General features: G+C 50.4%; 2 protein-coding genes across 2 annotated transcripts; both read left to right on the top strand.

Moving 5' to 3' along the window:
• Positions 1–7,174: 7,174 nt before the first annotated feature.
• Positions 7,175–7,966, top strand: LOC136787204 (olfactory receptor 14C36-like). The gene has a single exon (XM_066984334.1). The coding sequence runs from the start codon at positions 7,175–7,177 to the stop codon at positions 7,964–7,966; it is 792 nt and encodes a 263-aa protein (XP_066840435.1).
• A 5,466-nt stretch (positions 7,967–13,432) lies between these two features.
• Positions 13,433–15,361, top strand: LOC106029642 (olfactory receptor 10AG1-like). The gene has a single exon (XM_066984476.1). The coding sequence runs from the start codon at positions 14,197–14,199 to the stop codon at positions 15,199–15,201; it is 1,005 nt and encodes a 334-aa protein (XP_066840577.1). The 5' UTR covers positions 13,433–14,196; the 3' UTR covers positions 15,202–15,361.
• Positions 15,362–15,733: the final 372 nt, after the last annotated feature.

Below are 15,733 nucleotides of genomic sequence, written 5' to 3' on the forward strand. Positions count from 1 at the left end.
ATCCCAATACAGATAGGTCTACTTCCCACCGTGTGCAGCACAGCCAGTGTGCCGTCACCTCTTGGGCACCACAGCATGCTTGGTCTGCTCATAGCACCACCAGCTCAGGGCCACATGGGGAGCATGGGGAGGTGGCCAGGAAGAGCTAGAGAGGAGAGAGGAGGCATGAGGAGAGATCAGATGGGAGCTGACCTTGACTAGAAGTTGCCTCAAATACTGGTGTTCATCTCATCCAAGACAAGGTCTGGACTGTGTGTACCCTAACTCATGCTCATCATGCAGAACCACAAGTCTATGGTTTCCTGGTGCACCACCTGACATGAGGAGTAACTGAAGGAGGACTGGTGCCCTAACCTGCCAATCTCTTAATGCCATTGCCCTTTGTGAAGGGTGTCTTGGAAAGCAAGGCTGGGATCCCGTGTCAAGGTTTGCATTGATGGAAGCATGACCCAGCAGCCATGTGAGCTTCCTGCTCTCCTGCTGTACACATCCATGTAGCATGCAGCACATATGCATGTCTGCATGTAGACATGCAGCACATATCCTTGAGACAGTCTCTCCCAACCCATGTGCTGGCCCTTACCCCAAAGATCACCCCCAGACAAGGTTCTTCAGCTCAGGTCCACCTGGAGAACTGAAGGGAAACTGTGACCACAGGAAGTCCCAGAAGAGAATCACAGAATCATAGAATGGCCTGGCTTGGAAGGGACCTTAAAGATCATCTAGTTCCAACCCCCCGACATGGGCAGGGATGCCACCTACTAGAACAGGTTGCTCAGGGTGTCATCCAACCTGGTCTGGAACACCTCCAGGGATGAGGCATCCACAGCTTCTCTGGGCAACCTGTTCCAGTGCCTCACCATGAAGAATTTCCTCCTACTCTCCACTTCAAATCTCCCCTCTTTTAGTTTAAAATCATCCCCCTTTGTCCTCTTATTGTCTGCCCAAGGAGAAAGTCACTCTCCATCTTTTTTATAAGCTCCCTTTAAAATTTGAAAAGCTGCAATGAAGTCACCCCTGAGCCTTCCCTTCTTCAGGCTGACCATTTCCAGCCCTCTTAGCCTTACATCATAGGAGAGGTTCTCCAGCCTTTTGACCAACTTTGTGGCTCTCCACTGGACCCATTCTAACAGATCGACATCCTTCTTGTACAGGGGACCCCAGACGTGGATGCAGTACTCCAAGTGGGGCTTCACAAGATCAGAATAGTTTCTGATAGATGGTTCCTGAAGTACAGTGGTGACAGCAATGCTGAGTACAACTACCAGATCAGTCTCACTTCCAAAAATTTTATCATACCATAAGCCAGTGTTACACATTACAGCAAAATAAAAACCTTAAACCAGCCCCCAGAAGTGATAAACAGCACTGCAAGGAACACACAGTTGGTAATGTACTATCCAACGTAATTCAGAGACCAAACACAACTACAACCCTGAGATCCCCCCAAAAAATCAACATTATTTTCAGCAAATAATAAGCTTATAACGATTTTATTTTAACATGCTCTGGTCAGATCTGTCATTATCTCTACCCTTTGGGCCCTATGTTATGTGCCAAAGGGAGTGTTGTGGATTAACCTTGCAGGCAGCTCAGCACCACATAGCCGTTTACTCCACACCCTATCATTGAGACGGGGAGAGAATCGAGAGGGGAAAAAAGATAAAATCTCATGAATTGAGATAAAGACTGTTTAATAAGAGAGAAAATGAAGGGAAATAATAATAATAAAGATGTTATTGCTGTTGTTGTTGTTGATGATGATGATAGTAGAATGCACAAAGCAAGTGATGCACAGTGGAATTGCTCACCACCTGCTGACCAATGTCCAGCCCGCTCCAGGCCAGAGCAGCTGCTGGTTGGAGCCGAGCCAATGAGTGATGCTGGTTACACCTCTGTGAGAGCAGATTTAAAAAGGAATAAACATGCTGGGAAACAGCAGCTGGGAGGGAGAGGAGTGAGAACCAGTCCTGCAGACACCAAGGTCAGGAGGTGCTCCAGACACCAGAAGTTCCCCTGCAGTCCATGGATAGGCCCATGGAGAAGCAGGCTGTCCCCCTGCAGCCCATGGGTCCCACAGCAGAGCAGATCTCCACGCTGCAGCCCATGGAGGAACCCCCAGTGGAGCAGGTGGATTTGGCCTGGAGGAAGCTGCGGCCCATGGAGAGATACCGCTGAACAAGACTCCAACTCCTGGGACCCCAAAAGACCACACAAAAAATATTTACTTCCCCTTTTCCTCTGGGGAGGGGTTGTGATGGAGTGGGGTGGAGGAGGTCACTTGCGTAGCAGGGTAAATCCATCATGTAGGGGTATGGGAAGTGTTCAGACCTAGGGCTGCGGCATTCCGGAGATGGCATCTCAGCATCCAGGACATGCTCTGCCAGCTTGGCCACACAAACAGGAATGAAGAGAGGTTCCCCTGAAGGACAGCAGTAGAAGAGGAAGGCTTGATTTCCAACACAGGCATTGCTGGAACATTCCTGAGAGACCTGGGGGAGCTGCAGGCCACACCAGTCTTTGGGACACCGGACATCTTTCCTCCCAGAGCCAGATCCCAAAGAGGCACCAGTTCCCAGGGAAACCTGGCCCTGGACTGTCCCCATCAGGAGAATTCTGAGCCATGGCCAGAGGAGCCCTGGGCCTCAGGACAGCCCTGGCATCAGGACCCAGGGGTCCTGGCTGCTACATCATCTCCTGAGCCCAGCGGGACCCTCAGGCAGGGCTCTTGCAGCAGCCATCAGCCCTATCCAGTCTCCTCCCAAAGCCCTGGACTTGGAGCTCTGGACAGCTGACAGCCCCTGGGACACCCCTTGGGAAGGGGCTCCTGACATCCTCACCTTTGGAGGAGAGCTGCAGGAGCACTGAAAAGAGGGAAGTCAGGTTGGAGGTGATGGTCGCCCTCCAGCAGCCCTCCATCTCACTTGCTGCTGGCCCTCAGCTCAGGACAAGGGATGCCCACCCTGGCTCCTCAGCCACAGCTCCTCTGCAAGGTGCCCCTGCTCCTCCGCCCGTCAGTGAGGGTCGCCCAGTGCAACCTTGCTGCCTGCTGCCCCCACTCCTGGCCACAGAAGGACAGCGGTGGGGAGCACCCAAGCAGTGCCCAGCAGGGACCAGGCCTTGCAGGGAAGTGCCAGCACTGCCGCTGCTCCAGTGACGATATCCTGGTGATGCAGTGCATCCATCCCCCTGTGACATCAGCATGTGTCATTTGGAGGCCTGGGAGGTCAGCAGCATGGAGATGGCACAGCTCGGGAGAGAGACGAGAGATTTCCTTTCTTGTCCTGAGAAACAGTCACCTCCCTTCTGCCCAGTTCTTTTCCAGCATTTCCTGACAAATCCACCAGGAACATCTCCAAATGGTGACAAAGGCCATTGGATATAAGAAGTGGAGCGCTGGAGAAGTCACCGCTGTGTTCCTGCACCAACACGCCTCTGCTCTTGAGAGCCTTCCCAGGAGGGTTGGGTTTGAGGCTTGTCCTGGGGCTGGGATTTTCTCAAAAGACAGGAGCGAAGGCACCTGGGATGGAGCATCCCCTCAGTGTGCCTGAACTCCTCTTCACTGCATGTCCCTCACTTGTAGAAGTAGGATGTGTTATATGGAGGGAACTGCAGCACACGCTGGGATCCTCCTTCTGGGACAGCCCATGGGGCTCTGTACTTAGAGATGGCCTCAGCATCATCCCCTGGTCTGCCATGCAGGAGGCAGAGGTGGTACACAAGGGAATGGCAAACATACCCTCAGCACATCATTGTGAGGGAGAAGAGTATGGCAGCACTACAGATGGAGAGGAGAGTGGGGAAAATGGTCTGTGACAGACGTGGTGCACTCCTCAAGGCTGCTACCCATTGGCCATGGCCATGAGCCTCTAGGAGAAGGCGCCCATGAAGAGGTTGAGGTGGAGAGGCGGCCTGCCCCTTGCAGCTGGGCTGCCAGATCTGCCTGTAGGAGACCACTTGTGTCTTTGTGTGCACAATGAAGTAGGAACCCATCCCGATTTAGGATCTACTCTGGGTTCTCTCTCAGAACTTGACCAAGTCTCTCATTTCAGGAGACCTGATGCATGCTGAAGGCAGGACTACTGCCCCTGACTGTACTGCACACCTATGTACCTGGTCCCGTGTCAGCTTCACCACGTCAAGTGGGCTGCAGGGAAAGACAAGAGTGAGAATGTGCAGTGCTGGATGTAGGGCTGGGCCCCGAAACCTCATCTCTTTCCATGTGCTGAAAAGCAGCTGGACTACAGCATGTATTTGGCAAGAGGAGTGTCAAGACACAAGTTTTCCTGTTTGCAAGTCCCAGATCCTGGTGAACATCACCTAGGTCGGCCCATCTGGCAGCTCTGCACAGAAGCTGTCTCCAAGAACCCACAGAAACCTTGGGAATGTTTGCACCCAGCAGTGTCCCTTTCCTGTGACCGTCCGAGTGATTAAAGGCCCCCAGGGTGACATGGAGTCAGTGAACTCAGCTTAGTCCAATGGCTTCCACAAGACTTTGTCCACTTCTTCAGCCTGACTGCAGGCATTTACCTCCGACCACACTGTCACCCTAACTGGCTCTGCTCTGACCCTCACCCACAAGGATCCTCCCAGTCTGCTGCCCATCCCATAGAGGAGCTCCATGCATCCAGACAGATCCTTCACATGGAGGGCAACCCCCTGTTGATCGTCCCCGCTTGTCTCTTCTGAAGAATCTGCACCCACCCAGCACGACCACACTGTCACCCTGACTGGCTCTCCTCTGAGCTTCACCCACAAGGGCTCCCCCAACCTGCTGCCCATCCCATAGAGGAGTAGCTCCTTCAAATGGAGGACAATACCCTGTTATTCGGCCCCCCATCCATATGTCCCTATCCAGCACAGCGCCCCAAGCTGAGGGACCTGTCCCCCAACACCTCATCAGCCCTTCTTTCAATGTCACAGCCCTGTGACAGGAGATTGGGATCCATCTCCTCCTGCCTGTGCCCCAGGCTGAGGGCATTGTGGCACATCTGGACTGTGTGTCCTGCCTGTAAACAGGACAAAGAAACAGAATAAAGAAAGACGATTTATAGCCTAAAAGGAGAAATGATCCTGCTGTCAAGGATCTTCCAGCCCCAGGAATAACAAGCAGCATGAGATGCCTTGACTGACTCTGCTGAATTCCTTCCTCAAGTGGGGATGAAGGAGATCAGTCCCTGACCATGACTTCATGTCCAAACCAATACTGGGAAAAGAAGATGTGATTGTTCCACTTAATTGGTTTTCTGCTAGGAGAAATGACCCTGGTGTGAAGAAGTGTGTGTGCCCAGGGGAGGGAGGGAAGCCCAGGGATCCCTTCAGGCTGTTTCCCGGCAGGTTCCCCTGCAGCCCCAGGGCCATGGGCAGGGAGCCTGGTGGGGTGCAGAGCAAGGGAGGCCTTGGGCTGGGCCTGTGCTGCTGAGCTGGGCCGGGCTCCTGGGCCCAAGGGGAGCTCCTGGCAAGCGGGCAGCGCTGCAGAGAGCCAGCTCTGCCCAGGAGCAGCTCCTCTGCCCAGCGCAGCAGGGCTGGGGGCACTGCCTGCAGAGACAGAGTGGGTAAAGGCAGGCAGAAGTGGCAGGATGCACAGAGCTCGCTGGGGGAGAACACTTGCCAGCCCTGACCCCGGTAAGTCTCTGGCTGGAGGGCAATGCAGCCGCAGCTCCTGGAGGAAGGAGAAGCCGCGGGTGCAGGCAGGGGTGCCCAGGGCTGTGGTGCAGAGCAGGGTCCCTGCTGTGCCCCAGGGGCTGTGTGCCGGGGCAGGGCCTCTGCCGCCTGCCAGGCTCAGCACTCAGCCTGCCCGGGGAGCTGCCCAGGGCGCTGCGGGGAGAAGCTGCGGGTGGAAGGAGCCCCCCCGGCAGGGCAGGGTCCTGCTGCTGGCGGGAGGCTGCTGCCTGGGGCAGCCTGCTCACAGCTCCAAAGCACTCCCAGGTTGTATCCAAGGCAAGAAGCCAATCAGGGGTTAGATGCTTGCATCTCCGCTTTCCTGAGCCTCTGCTTTCAGTTTTCTCTTCTTTGTCCCTGTGGAAATAGAAATAGAGGCTGTTATTTTTAAGAAAAGGCTGACATTCCTAAGCCCTAATAAGGAGCATTCCAAGGACCGTAGGAAGTCTCTTTCCTGCCCATAGAAAGCTCCACCACCACACGTGCAGTGTCAGCAGGGTCTGTGTGACCTGGTCTCTAGGACATGCCCCCAGCGAGCTGCCCCTGGGCAGAGCCCTGCTGCCAGGAGGTGTCTGCAGGGCAGAGCTGAGCACCCAGCGGGTGGGATGGGGGCTGTGACCTGCAGGCAGGAGGCGTGGGGACAGAGACCCAGCTGCAGGCAGGGACAGCTGCAGGCAGCAGAGCCATGGGCAGGGAGTGAGCGGGAGCTGCTCCCAGAAACTCCGTGGTAGGGGCGATTTGGGCACCTCCCTGACATCCATGCAGTGCAGACACCTTACCCAGAGCAACCGCGTGGTCTCTGCTCAAATCCAGCAAAGCCTCTGCCCCAAAACCATGGGGTCTCTGACTGTTGTCCCTTTAGCAGCAGGACCCTCAGAAAAAGAGAACCCCCCCAGTGCCAATCTCTCAGTCCCATTCCTGTCCCTGAAAGCAGGAGCACTGGGGCATTTCTCTCTGTTTCTCCTCCCATCCATCCTGCCCTTGGTTTCCCCTCAGTCTCTCTGGGCAGTGGGATTAAAGCCAATGCTCAAACATCAGAATAACGAGTCCTGCTCTGTAGGTATGTCACTGGGAGCAAAGTGCTCAAGCTGTTCTAGCCAATATGGCTCTGGGCACTGCAGTGCATAGGGCTGGGAAATGAGCTGGCTCTGTTGAAGTCACTGATTTAACATAATCCAGCAATGTCCCTGAGGTTCTCCTGCTGGAAGATGTTGAACAACCCCTCTGTACTACAGGTACACTGCATGTGAACTAAACTTTGGGTTTCAGAACGTGTCACGGCCTTTCCTAGGTAGCCAGTCCATGTCCTTTTGTCTTTGGATAGGTTTCAAGGCCAAGAGGCATCAGATGTCCAACAACAGCTCCATCACCGAGTTTCTCCTGCTGGCATTCGCAGACGCGGGAGCTGCAGCTCCTGCACTTCGCGCTCTTCCTGGCCATCTACCTGGCTGCCCTCCTGGGCAACGGCCTCATCCTCACCGCCGTAGCCTGCGACCACCGCCTCCACACCCCCATGTACTTCTTCCTCCTCAACCTCGCCCTCCTCGACCTGGGCTGCATCTCCACCACTCTCCCCAAAGCCATGGCCAATTCCCTCTGGGACACCAGGGCCATCTCCTATGCAGGATGTGTTGCACAGGTCTTTCTGTTTGTCTTTTTGATATCAGCAGAGTATTTTCTTCTCACTGTCATGGCCTATGACCGCTACGTTGCCATCTGCAAGCCCCTGCACTACGGGACCCTCCTGGGCAGCAGAGCTTGTGCCCAGATGGCAGCAGCTGCCTGGGGCAGTGGGGTTCTCCATGCTCTGCTGCTCACTGCCAATACATTTTCCCTGCCCCTCTGCCAAGGCAATGCTGTGGAGCAGTTCTTCTGTGAAATCCCCCAGATCCTCAAGCTCTCCTGCTCTGACTCCTACCTCAGGGAAGTTGGGCTTCTCACATTTAGTGGTTTTGTATTTTGGGGGTGTTTTGTTTTCATTCTTTTTTCCTATTTGCAGATCTTCAGGGCCGTGCTGAGGATGCCCTCTGAGCAGGGACAGCACAAAGCCTTCTCCACGTGCCTCCCTCACCTGGTTGTGGTCTCCGTTTTTATAAGCACTGCTGCATTTGCCGGCTTCAAGTCCCCTTCCATCTCCTCACCATCTCTGGATCTAGTGATTACAGTTTTGTACTCAGTGATGCCCCCGGCAGTGAACCCTCTCATCTACAGCATGAGGAACCAGGAGCTAAAGAATGCCATTTGGAATGTGTTATTACAAATATTTTTCAGTAATCGTGAAGTTCCCATCTCTCTCCCAAAGTGACTCTCAATATATCCCATTCTAGCCTTGTGTTTCATTGTTTTATATTAACATACTTTTTTTGTAATTATTATTTTTTGTATTTTTTGTGCTTCTGCTGTTCCTAGACCTGGGATACATCTTTGCCACTGTCCCCAAAGCCATGACCTATTCCCTGTGGGACACCAGGCCATTTCCTATGCAGGATGTGCTGCATAGGTTTTTCTGTTTGTCTTCTTGATATCAGCAGAATATTCTCTTCTCGCCATTATGTTCTACAACTGCTACGTTGCCATCTGCAAGCCCCTGCACTACGGGAGCCTCCTGGGCAGCAGAGCTTGTGCCCAGATGGCAGCAGCTGTCTGGGGCAGTTGCTTTCTCCATGCTGTCCTGCTCACTGCCAATACATTTTCCCTGCCCCTCTGCCAAGGCAATGCTGTGGACCAGTTCTTCTGTGAAATCCCCTTGATCCTCAAGCTCTGCTGCTCACACTCCTACCTCAGGGAAGCTGGGCTTCTCATAGTTTGTTCCTTGTTGGTGTTTGAATGTTTTGTTTTCATTGTTCTGTGGTTGTTTTCTGGTTCTCTGATTTCATTGTTTTCTGGTTTGGGGGTGTTTTGTATTCATCATACTGTCTTATGTGAAGATCTTTAGGGTTGTGCTGAAGATCTCCTCTGAGCAGAGATGGAACAAAGTCTTTTCCATGTGCCTTTCTCACCTGGCTGTAGTCTCCCTGTTTATCAGCGCTGGCAGATTTGCCTACCTGAAGCCCCCCTCCATCTTCTCCCTATGCCTATATCTGGTGGTGGCTGTTCTATACTCAGCGGTACCTCCAGCAGTGAACCCCCTCATCTACAGCATGAGGAACCAGGAGCTCAAGGGTGCTGTTAGGAAAAAGATTTCATGGCTGTTTCTGAAAATTGATAATTTCCCCTTTTTCTCCACAAGTGATTTCCTGAGTATTTGTTTCATTATCATTATATATTCTTACTTTTATCTTCAGTGTCATTTCTTTTTATTAGTTTCTTAGAAAAAAAATATTTATCTAGTGTACTTTGAGGAATAAAACAACAAAGTGTTATTTTGTTCGTCTGTATGTCAGGATTGACTCTTTCTTACCATCTGTTTAATAAAACATGATCACCCCTATAAATTGCTTGAAACTGTCTCTCCTTTTTCAAAGCTGGTGCCAGTAACAAGGCCAAGTGGTGTGGTGGTTTCACAATGATGTTCAGCTGTACTCCACAGTGCCACTTTCACCACCCATCCTCAAAGGCACAGATGGAGAAAATAGAATGGAAAAGGGCTGCAGTGTTGATTTAAGGGACAGGCAGATCACTCACCAATTGCAGTCATGGGCAAAGCGTACTTAGCGTAAGGAGATTAAGATAATTTATTGAGTGTTACTAGAAGACTGGAACAGTGAGAAACTAAAAGCGAACTAAAAAAAGACCATCCACCCTCTTCTTCCTCCTCCCCCTGAGCAGCTCAGGGGAACGGGCAATGGGAGCTGCGGTCAGTCCATGACACTTCATCTCCACCGCTCCTTCATGGTCACTCTCTGCCCATACTCCGGCGTGGGGTCCCTCCCAAGGGTTGCTGTCCTTCCCAAACTGATCCTGCATGGGCTTTCCACAGGCAGCAGCTCTTCAAGAACTACTCCAGTATGGGTCCTTATCACAGCATCCATCTGCCAGGAGCAAACTGCTCCAGCACGGGTCCCCCACGGGTGGCAGCTCCCCCCAGATCCCCTGCTCCTGCGTGGGCTCCTCTCCACAGGCTGCAGCTCCGGCCCAGGGCCTGCTCCTGCGGGGGCTCTCCATGGGATGCTGCCTCCTCCAGGCCACATCCACCTGCTCCACCGGGGGCTCCTCCACGGGCTGCAGCGTGGAGATCTGCTCCGTGTGGGACCCATGGACTGCAAGGGGACAGCCTACTACACCATGGGCCTCTCCATGGGCTTCAGGGGAACTTCTCCTCTGGTGCCTGGAGCCCCTCCTGCCCGCCCTCTGCACTGACCTAGGTGTGTGCAGGGCTGTTTTTCTCTACATTTTCTCACTCCTCTCTCCCAGCTGCTGTTTCAGAGCAGTATTTCTCCTTTCTTAAATATCCTCTTACAGAGTTGCAACTAGTATTGCCCATTCGCTCAGCTCTGGTCAGTGATGGGTCCCTTTTGGAGCCATGTGGAACGGGCCCTTACCTGACAGGGGGCAGCTTCTGGACTCTTCTAACAGAAGCCACCCCTGCAGCACCACTGCTACCAAACCATTGCCACGTAAACCCAATACAAGCAGCTGTACCGCAGAAGGCCTGTTGCTCCATGGATTAGGGAGAAAAAAGGCTCGTCGTCATACTGTGAGATGTGAAAGACTGAAGGTAGGATTTAACAGTTACCCATCAGTGTCTGTTGGCAGTGGAGATGGAGAAAGGTCAATGAAGTACTTCTCCAAGGCTGTCCCACATGTGGCAGGGCAGAGGACATCCTTCAGGAGAGGAATGTGGAGATGTGTGGAAAGGCCAGGCTATCTTCCTGAGCAGCATCTGTGCAGGGTGGGCAGTGACTGGAGCCCCACAAAATGAGAGATCACCCAAGGGGTTGTAATACCACATCGGGCCAAGATTACCCTCATAAAATTATCAGAAAAAAAAAAAAAAGAAAAAAGAAAAACCACTCTCAGTTTGGATATAGAGGTAGCACAACTGGAACAGTGATGAGCATTGTGGTATCACCTCGTCAGTGTTGGTTCAAGGCCTGGCAGCACTGTAGGCACCACTGTAGTTACTGAGTCATTCTGGTGCGGATGGGACATTCCTCCTGCAATGTGTTCTTGGAGAGGCTCTTCTCACCCCAGTCTCTCCCCATACTTATGGTCCTACACCTCTCACAGAAGGAAATAACCCTGCAGTGCCTGGATTTGTCCACGGTTGCTCCTACCCACAGCACTGGCTCTTTGTGGCCTTTCTGACTTGTGTATTTTTCATCCTGATGAGAAACGGCCTTGTCCTGATCCTGACTTTGTTGGGTACCCCAAAAAGACAGACTGGAGCTTATTGCATCATATGTAGGGTTTCAGAGTAAGGAATCAAAGACTGCATGAACCTCACACAAGGGCAGGAGATACTCCCCTCTGGAAAGGTTATTTGTGCTACTGACCGTAAAGCCACGCAAGGCTACCTTGGTAAGACGCAGTCATCCCTTTTTTTAAGGCACTGAAGCCACATTAATTTGTATGAATATAGAGGCCTGTCCTGGAGTGGCATGACACCATCCTTTTTTGTGTTTCCAACCAAGATTTCTCTCCAGGTCCTTTCTGGGTGTGGACTGGGGGCAGGCAACATGCACAATTGGATCTGGATCTCTCAGGGCTGCCTCTACCTTTTGGCTAACATGGACACAGTAAAGGTGTTGAGACCCAGAGAGGTGAAGATACAGAGAAGCCTTTTCTGTTGCTGCAAAATAAAATTAAACACAGACTGATTTTTCTCATTTTCTGTTTCCTTCCTTGGTTTGGTTTGGTTTGTTTTTTCCTCCTACAAATTTAGCAGTTTTCCTTTGAACAGCTAAATCTAATTCCTAACTTTCTGTACTTTTGAAAGACATGTAGTTATTCTGGAAGTTGCTCAGATCCTCCTAATGTAGTTACTGATGCTCTGGGTGTCTGGGGAGAAGCACTGGCAGCACTAGGGTTGCCGACTTCTCTCCTAGGATTGCTCACTGACTGACTTATAACCAGGTAGGAACAAGAGTGATGGAGTAGTGTCCAGAGAACCCTATCCAGGTGCTTTCCAGGGAAATGACACAAAGAAAATGAGGTCACCTCTGTCTCCTGTATCACCGACTGAGAAGAGTGCTCCCGTGTCCTAGCTCCTGACAATGGTAAATCCCTTTTGCCGTGCTCTGAAGTGCTGAGATACTGTGCTAGAACAGCCACTGCTAAAAGCAGCCGCAGGCAGCTGTGGCTTGCCTGGGCTCAGAGGAATGGGTTTTGTTCAACTTGGAGAAATGCTGCTGATGAGACTGTCACTATGTAAGGAGTACCCCGTCAGTTTTCCTTGAGCAATGCTCAAGCTTTGCTCAAAGCAAAGACATGCTCTATGTGTGATCATGTGAAGCATTGCGATATCCGGGCATTAAAAAGCATATCCTACAGGTTTAGGGAAGAAACAAGGAAACAACGCTGATATATGGAAAATCTGCCTCTAAATGGTTGTTTTCAGTTACAAAACTTTTTTCCAAAAATGCAGGGATCTCAAAGTATTTCAGGAAATAAAAGTTTTTAATTTTCCTACTTATTTGCATGTGTAAATAGGTAGGTTAGGAAACAGATCATGGCCACTTCTTCCTCAAATGTACACTAATTTTATCTTGGAGATTTTGAACAGTGCTTCTAGGAGAACTCCAAAGACAAGACTCATAGAAATAGGCAGGCATGATAGAAAAAAAGAATGAAATCAAGCATCAAGCTCTCAGATCATGTCTCTGTGGATTCAGTTTTCAGTTGAAAAAAAAATCCTTTTTTTTTTTTTTTTCAGAGCTTAAGAAGACTTTTTGAAGGGAGTTAGCAATGGGTAGAGACATGCAGCAAGCATCCTCAGTTCTCTCTGCTTGGAATAGAACATTTCTTCCCCATGTCAAACTGATACCTTCCAAAATCTTTCAGCTGAGTCTGTTATTCACAGGAAGCAACCTGCAATTGCAAGGGCTGCTTGCTTACAGCTCACGCCCTTCAAGTGTGATCAGCAACATCCTTATGCTTTGGGAAATGGGAAATGCAAAAGGGAAGGCTCAGTTTTCCAGCCAGCGAGAGCATCGCTCTGCTCTGTGAGGGCTTGCAGTGGCCTGGGAAGCCTTGCTGGGTTGAGATCACAGCTAGTGAGCCTTCAGTTGCATTTGGAAGCTGCCAGAACTCCAAGTGACAGAACTGCAAGGTCAAGCAAGGGAACTAGACAGCATATTCAGAAGTTATAATAGCCTGCCCTGTTTGCCCCACCTTTAATCACCTTCCTCTCTGGATCCCTTGAAACCTATTTGACATTGGGTTGTGATTGCTTGCATAATGCCCCTTTTAGCCCCCTGAAAGCTTGTGATTTCTGCACAAGTAGCTACCTTTCTGCCTCGTTAAAATGCCCCAGGGATGCATCAATGTCCTTTACTCATTGACAGGTAGAAGTCTGTTTTACTTCTGATGGAGTTCACCCCTCAACCATGCAAAAAATTAATAATTTGGATCTAAGGTAGTGTCCCTGCTCTCTGTGTGGTGGACAGAGCTTCAGGGGATGAGTTCTTATCCCTGAGGAAAACTGGGATGAATCTCTCTCACTAAAGTCTTGAACCAAATCTTCACCTTGCCTTGCCTTGCCTTGCCTTGCCTTGCCTTGCCTTCCCTTCCCTTCCCTTCATGTTTTTAAGGTGACTACTCTTTATCCATTGTCTTCTTTTTTTTTTCTTTTCCTCATATAGCACCAGAAACCAGGTAAAGTCTTAAATAATATACATATATATAAAATATATATAAAAGTTATTTAAATCCTCTCTTACAAAGAAAACTAAATTTCTCTTATTCATATGACAACTAGCTGTCATTCAGGCTTAACGATTTTGTTCTGACCCTTCCTGACAGGCAAGAAACTCAGGTACTCGGGCTGGCTAGGATGGAGATAATTTTCTTCATAGCAATCCCTGTGGTGCTATGTTTTAGGTTGGAGTTTAAAATAGTGTTGATGACATACCAATGTTTTGGCTATTGTTGAGTAGTGATTGCACAGCATCAAAGTCTTCTCTTTTTCCCACTCTGCCCCTACAGCGTACCGGCCACGGGTGGACAAGGGTCCATGGGGCACACAACCAGGACAGATGACCCAGACTGACCAAAGAGATATTCCTTGCCATGTAATGCCATGCTCAGCAAAAAAAAGCTGAGGGGACTGGGTGGTGGGGAAAGTAGGCATTGCTTGAAGGCTGGCTTGTTTTGGTTTGTTGGTTTGTTTTCTTTTTCCTTCCTCTAACTCTAGCTTATTAAACTGTCTTTGCCTTGACCCATGAGTTTTCTTGCTTTTGGCCCTTCAATGTTCTCCCCCATCCCACTGAGGGGGAGTAAGTGAGTAACTGGGTGGGGGCTTAGCTACCAGCTGGGGTCTGCCCACCAGACCACATTAGATTTCCATACACACATGCAGATTTTGGTCAAACTGTCCTAATACTGGAGTCATGTGTATGCTGATGTTTGTAGCCTGTCGCTATATTTGAGGTCTACATGGTGGTGGATGGGCCAAGAGCGTCCTCTAACAGCATGTTGTTGGCATTGCTTTATGTAGAGAAAATGCCCCAAAGAAAAGGCTTGGATAATCACACTACTGATCCTGGATTTCTTCTTTTGGGATTTTCTGACCACCCTTGCCTACCCAGCGTGTGCTTCACAGTCTTCCTGATCATCTACCTCATGGTTCTCATTGGGAACAGCCTGATTGTGCTCATCACAGTGATGGACTCAAGCCTCCACAATCCCATGTATTTCTTCCTGAGAAACCTATCCTTCCTGGAGATCTGCTACACATCGACTACTCTACCAAAAATGCTGGTGGCTTTCCTGACAGGAGATGGCAGGATCTCCTTTCTTGGCTGTGCTGCCCAGCTGTATTTCTTGACCATGCTGGGAAGCACTGAATGCCTTCTCTTGGCTGCCATGGCCTATGACCGCTACATAGCCATATGTGACCCCCTGCGCTACAGCCTCATCATGAATGGGGGGTTCTGCATCAGACTGGTAGTGGGGGCGTGGATGGCCATCGTGCCAGTACAAGTGGGACAGACCTATCAGGTGTTCACCTTGCCCTTCTGTGCATCCCGTGACCTTCATCACTTCTTCTGCGATGTCCCCCCTCTGTTGGAACTGGCCTGTGCAGACACTTTCTGCAACCAAGTGACCCTGCACATTATCATCCTCGTAGCTGCTGTCCTTCCCTTTTCCATGATAGTTATTTCTTACACTAAAATTATCAGGGCAATTCTGAAAATGCCTTCAGTTCTGAGCAGACACAAAGCCTTTTCCACCTGCTCTTCACACCTCGGGATTGTGACTCTCTTTTATGGCTCAGCCATGCTTGTGTACTTTAAACGCCGGTCAAGGGACTCTGCAGACACTGACAAATACCTTGCCCTGTTTTACACAATTGTGACCCCCATGTTTAACCCAGTCATCTATAGTCTGAGGAACAAGGAAGTTAGAATTGCCCTGAGAAGACTCCTATGGAGAAAGTGATATGGCAGAGTATGTGAAAGAAGCCCAAATCGTACCAAAAGTCCCAATGAGGCATTTGGCTGTGTGAATGTAGGCATCAAGAATCAGCTTAGACAAAATTGATATCTTTGATTCTCCTCAAGGCCTTGATCCTCCTCAAGAAGGGGATAGGTCTCCTGGGGTATTCCTGTTATCTCTGAGAGCCCCACCTAGGTATCTTCATGCTCCAAAACACCTGCAGTTCTCCTTTATATTTAAATTCAAAACCCTTATTCAAGCAGTGTCTGTCTAAGTTGTCAGTACCATTAAAGAGCAATACTCAAAGAAGCTGATGGAGATCACAGGGTAACACATGCACTGAGAAGGTGCATTGGGTTTATGCAGCGAGGTTCTGGTAGTAGTGGGGCTGCAGGGGTGGCCTCTGTGAGAAGAGACCAAGAGCTGCCTCAAGTCAGATAAGAGCCAGTTCCAGCCATCTCAAAAAAGTAACAACCACTGGCCAAAGCTGAGCCAATGACCGATGCTGGTTGCACCTCTGTGATAAAATGTTGAA

The sequence above is a fragment of the Anser cygnoides genome, chromosome 28 (genome assembly GCF_040182565.1).
Source record: "Anser cygnoides isolate HZ-2024a breed goose chromosome 28, Taihu_goose_T2T_genome, whole genome shotgun sequence".
NCBI lineage: Eukaryota > Metazoa > Chordata > Aves > Anseriformes > Anatidae > Anser > Anser cygnoides.

Coding starts and splice junctions, on each gene's coding strand:
- LOC136787204 (XM_066984334.1), top strand. CDS start 7,175: ATGTACTTCTTCCTCCTCAACCTCGCCCTCCTCGACCTGGGCTGCATC.
- LOC106029642 (XM_066984476.1), top strand. CDS start 14,197: ATGGTGGTGGATGGGCCAAGAGCGTCCTCTAACAGCATGTTGTTGGCA.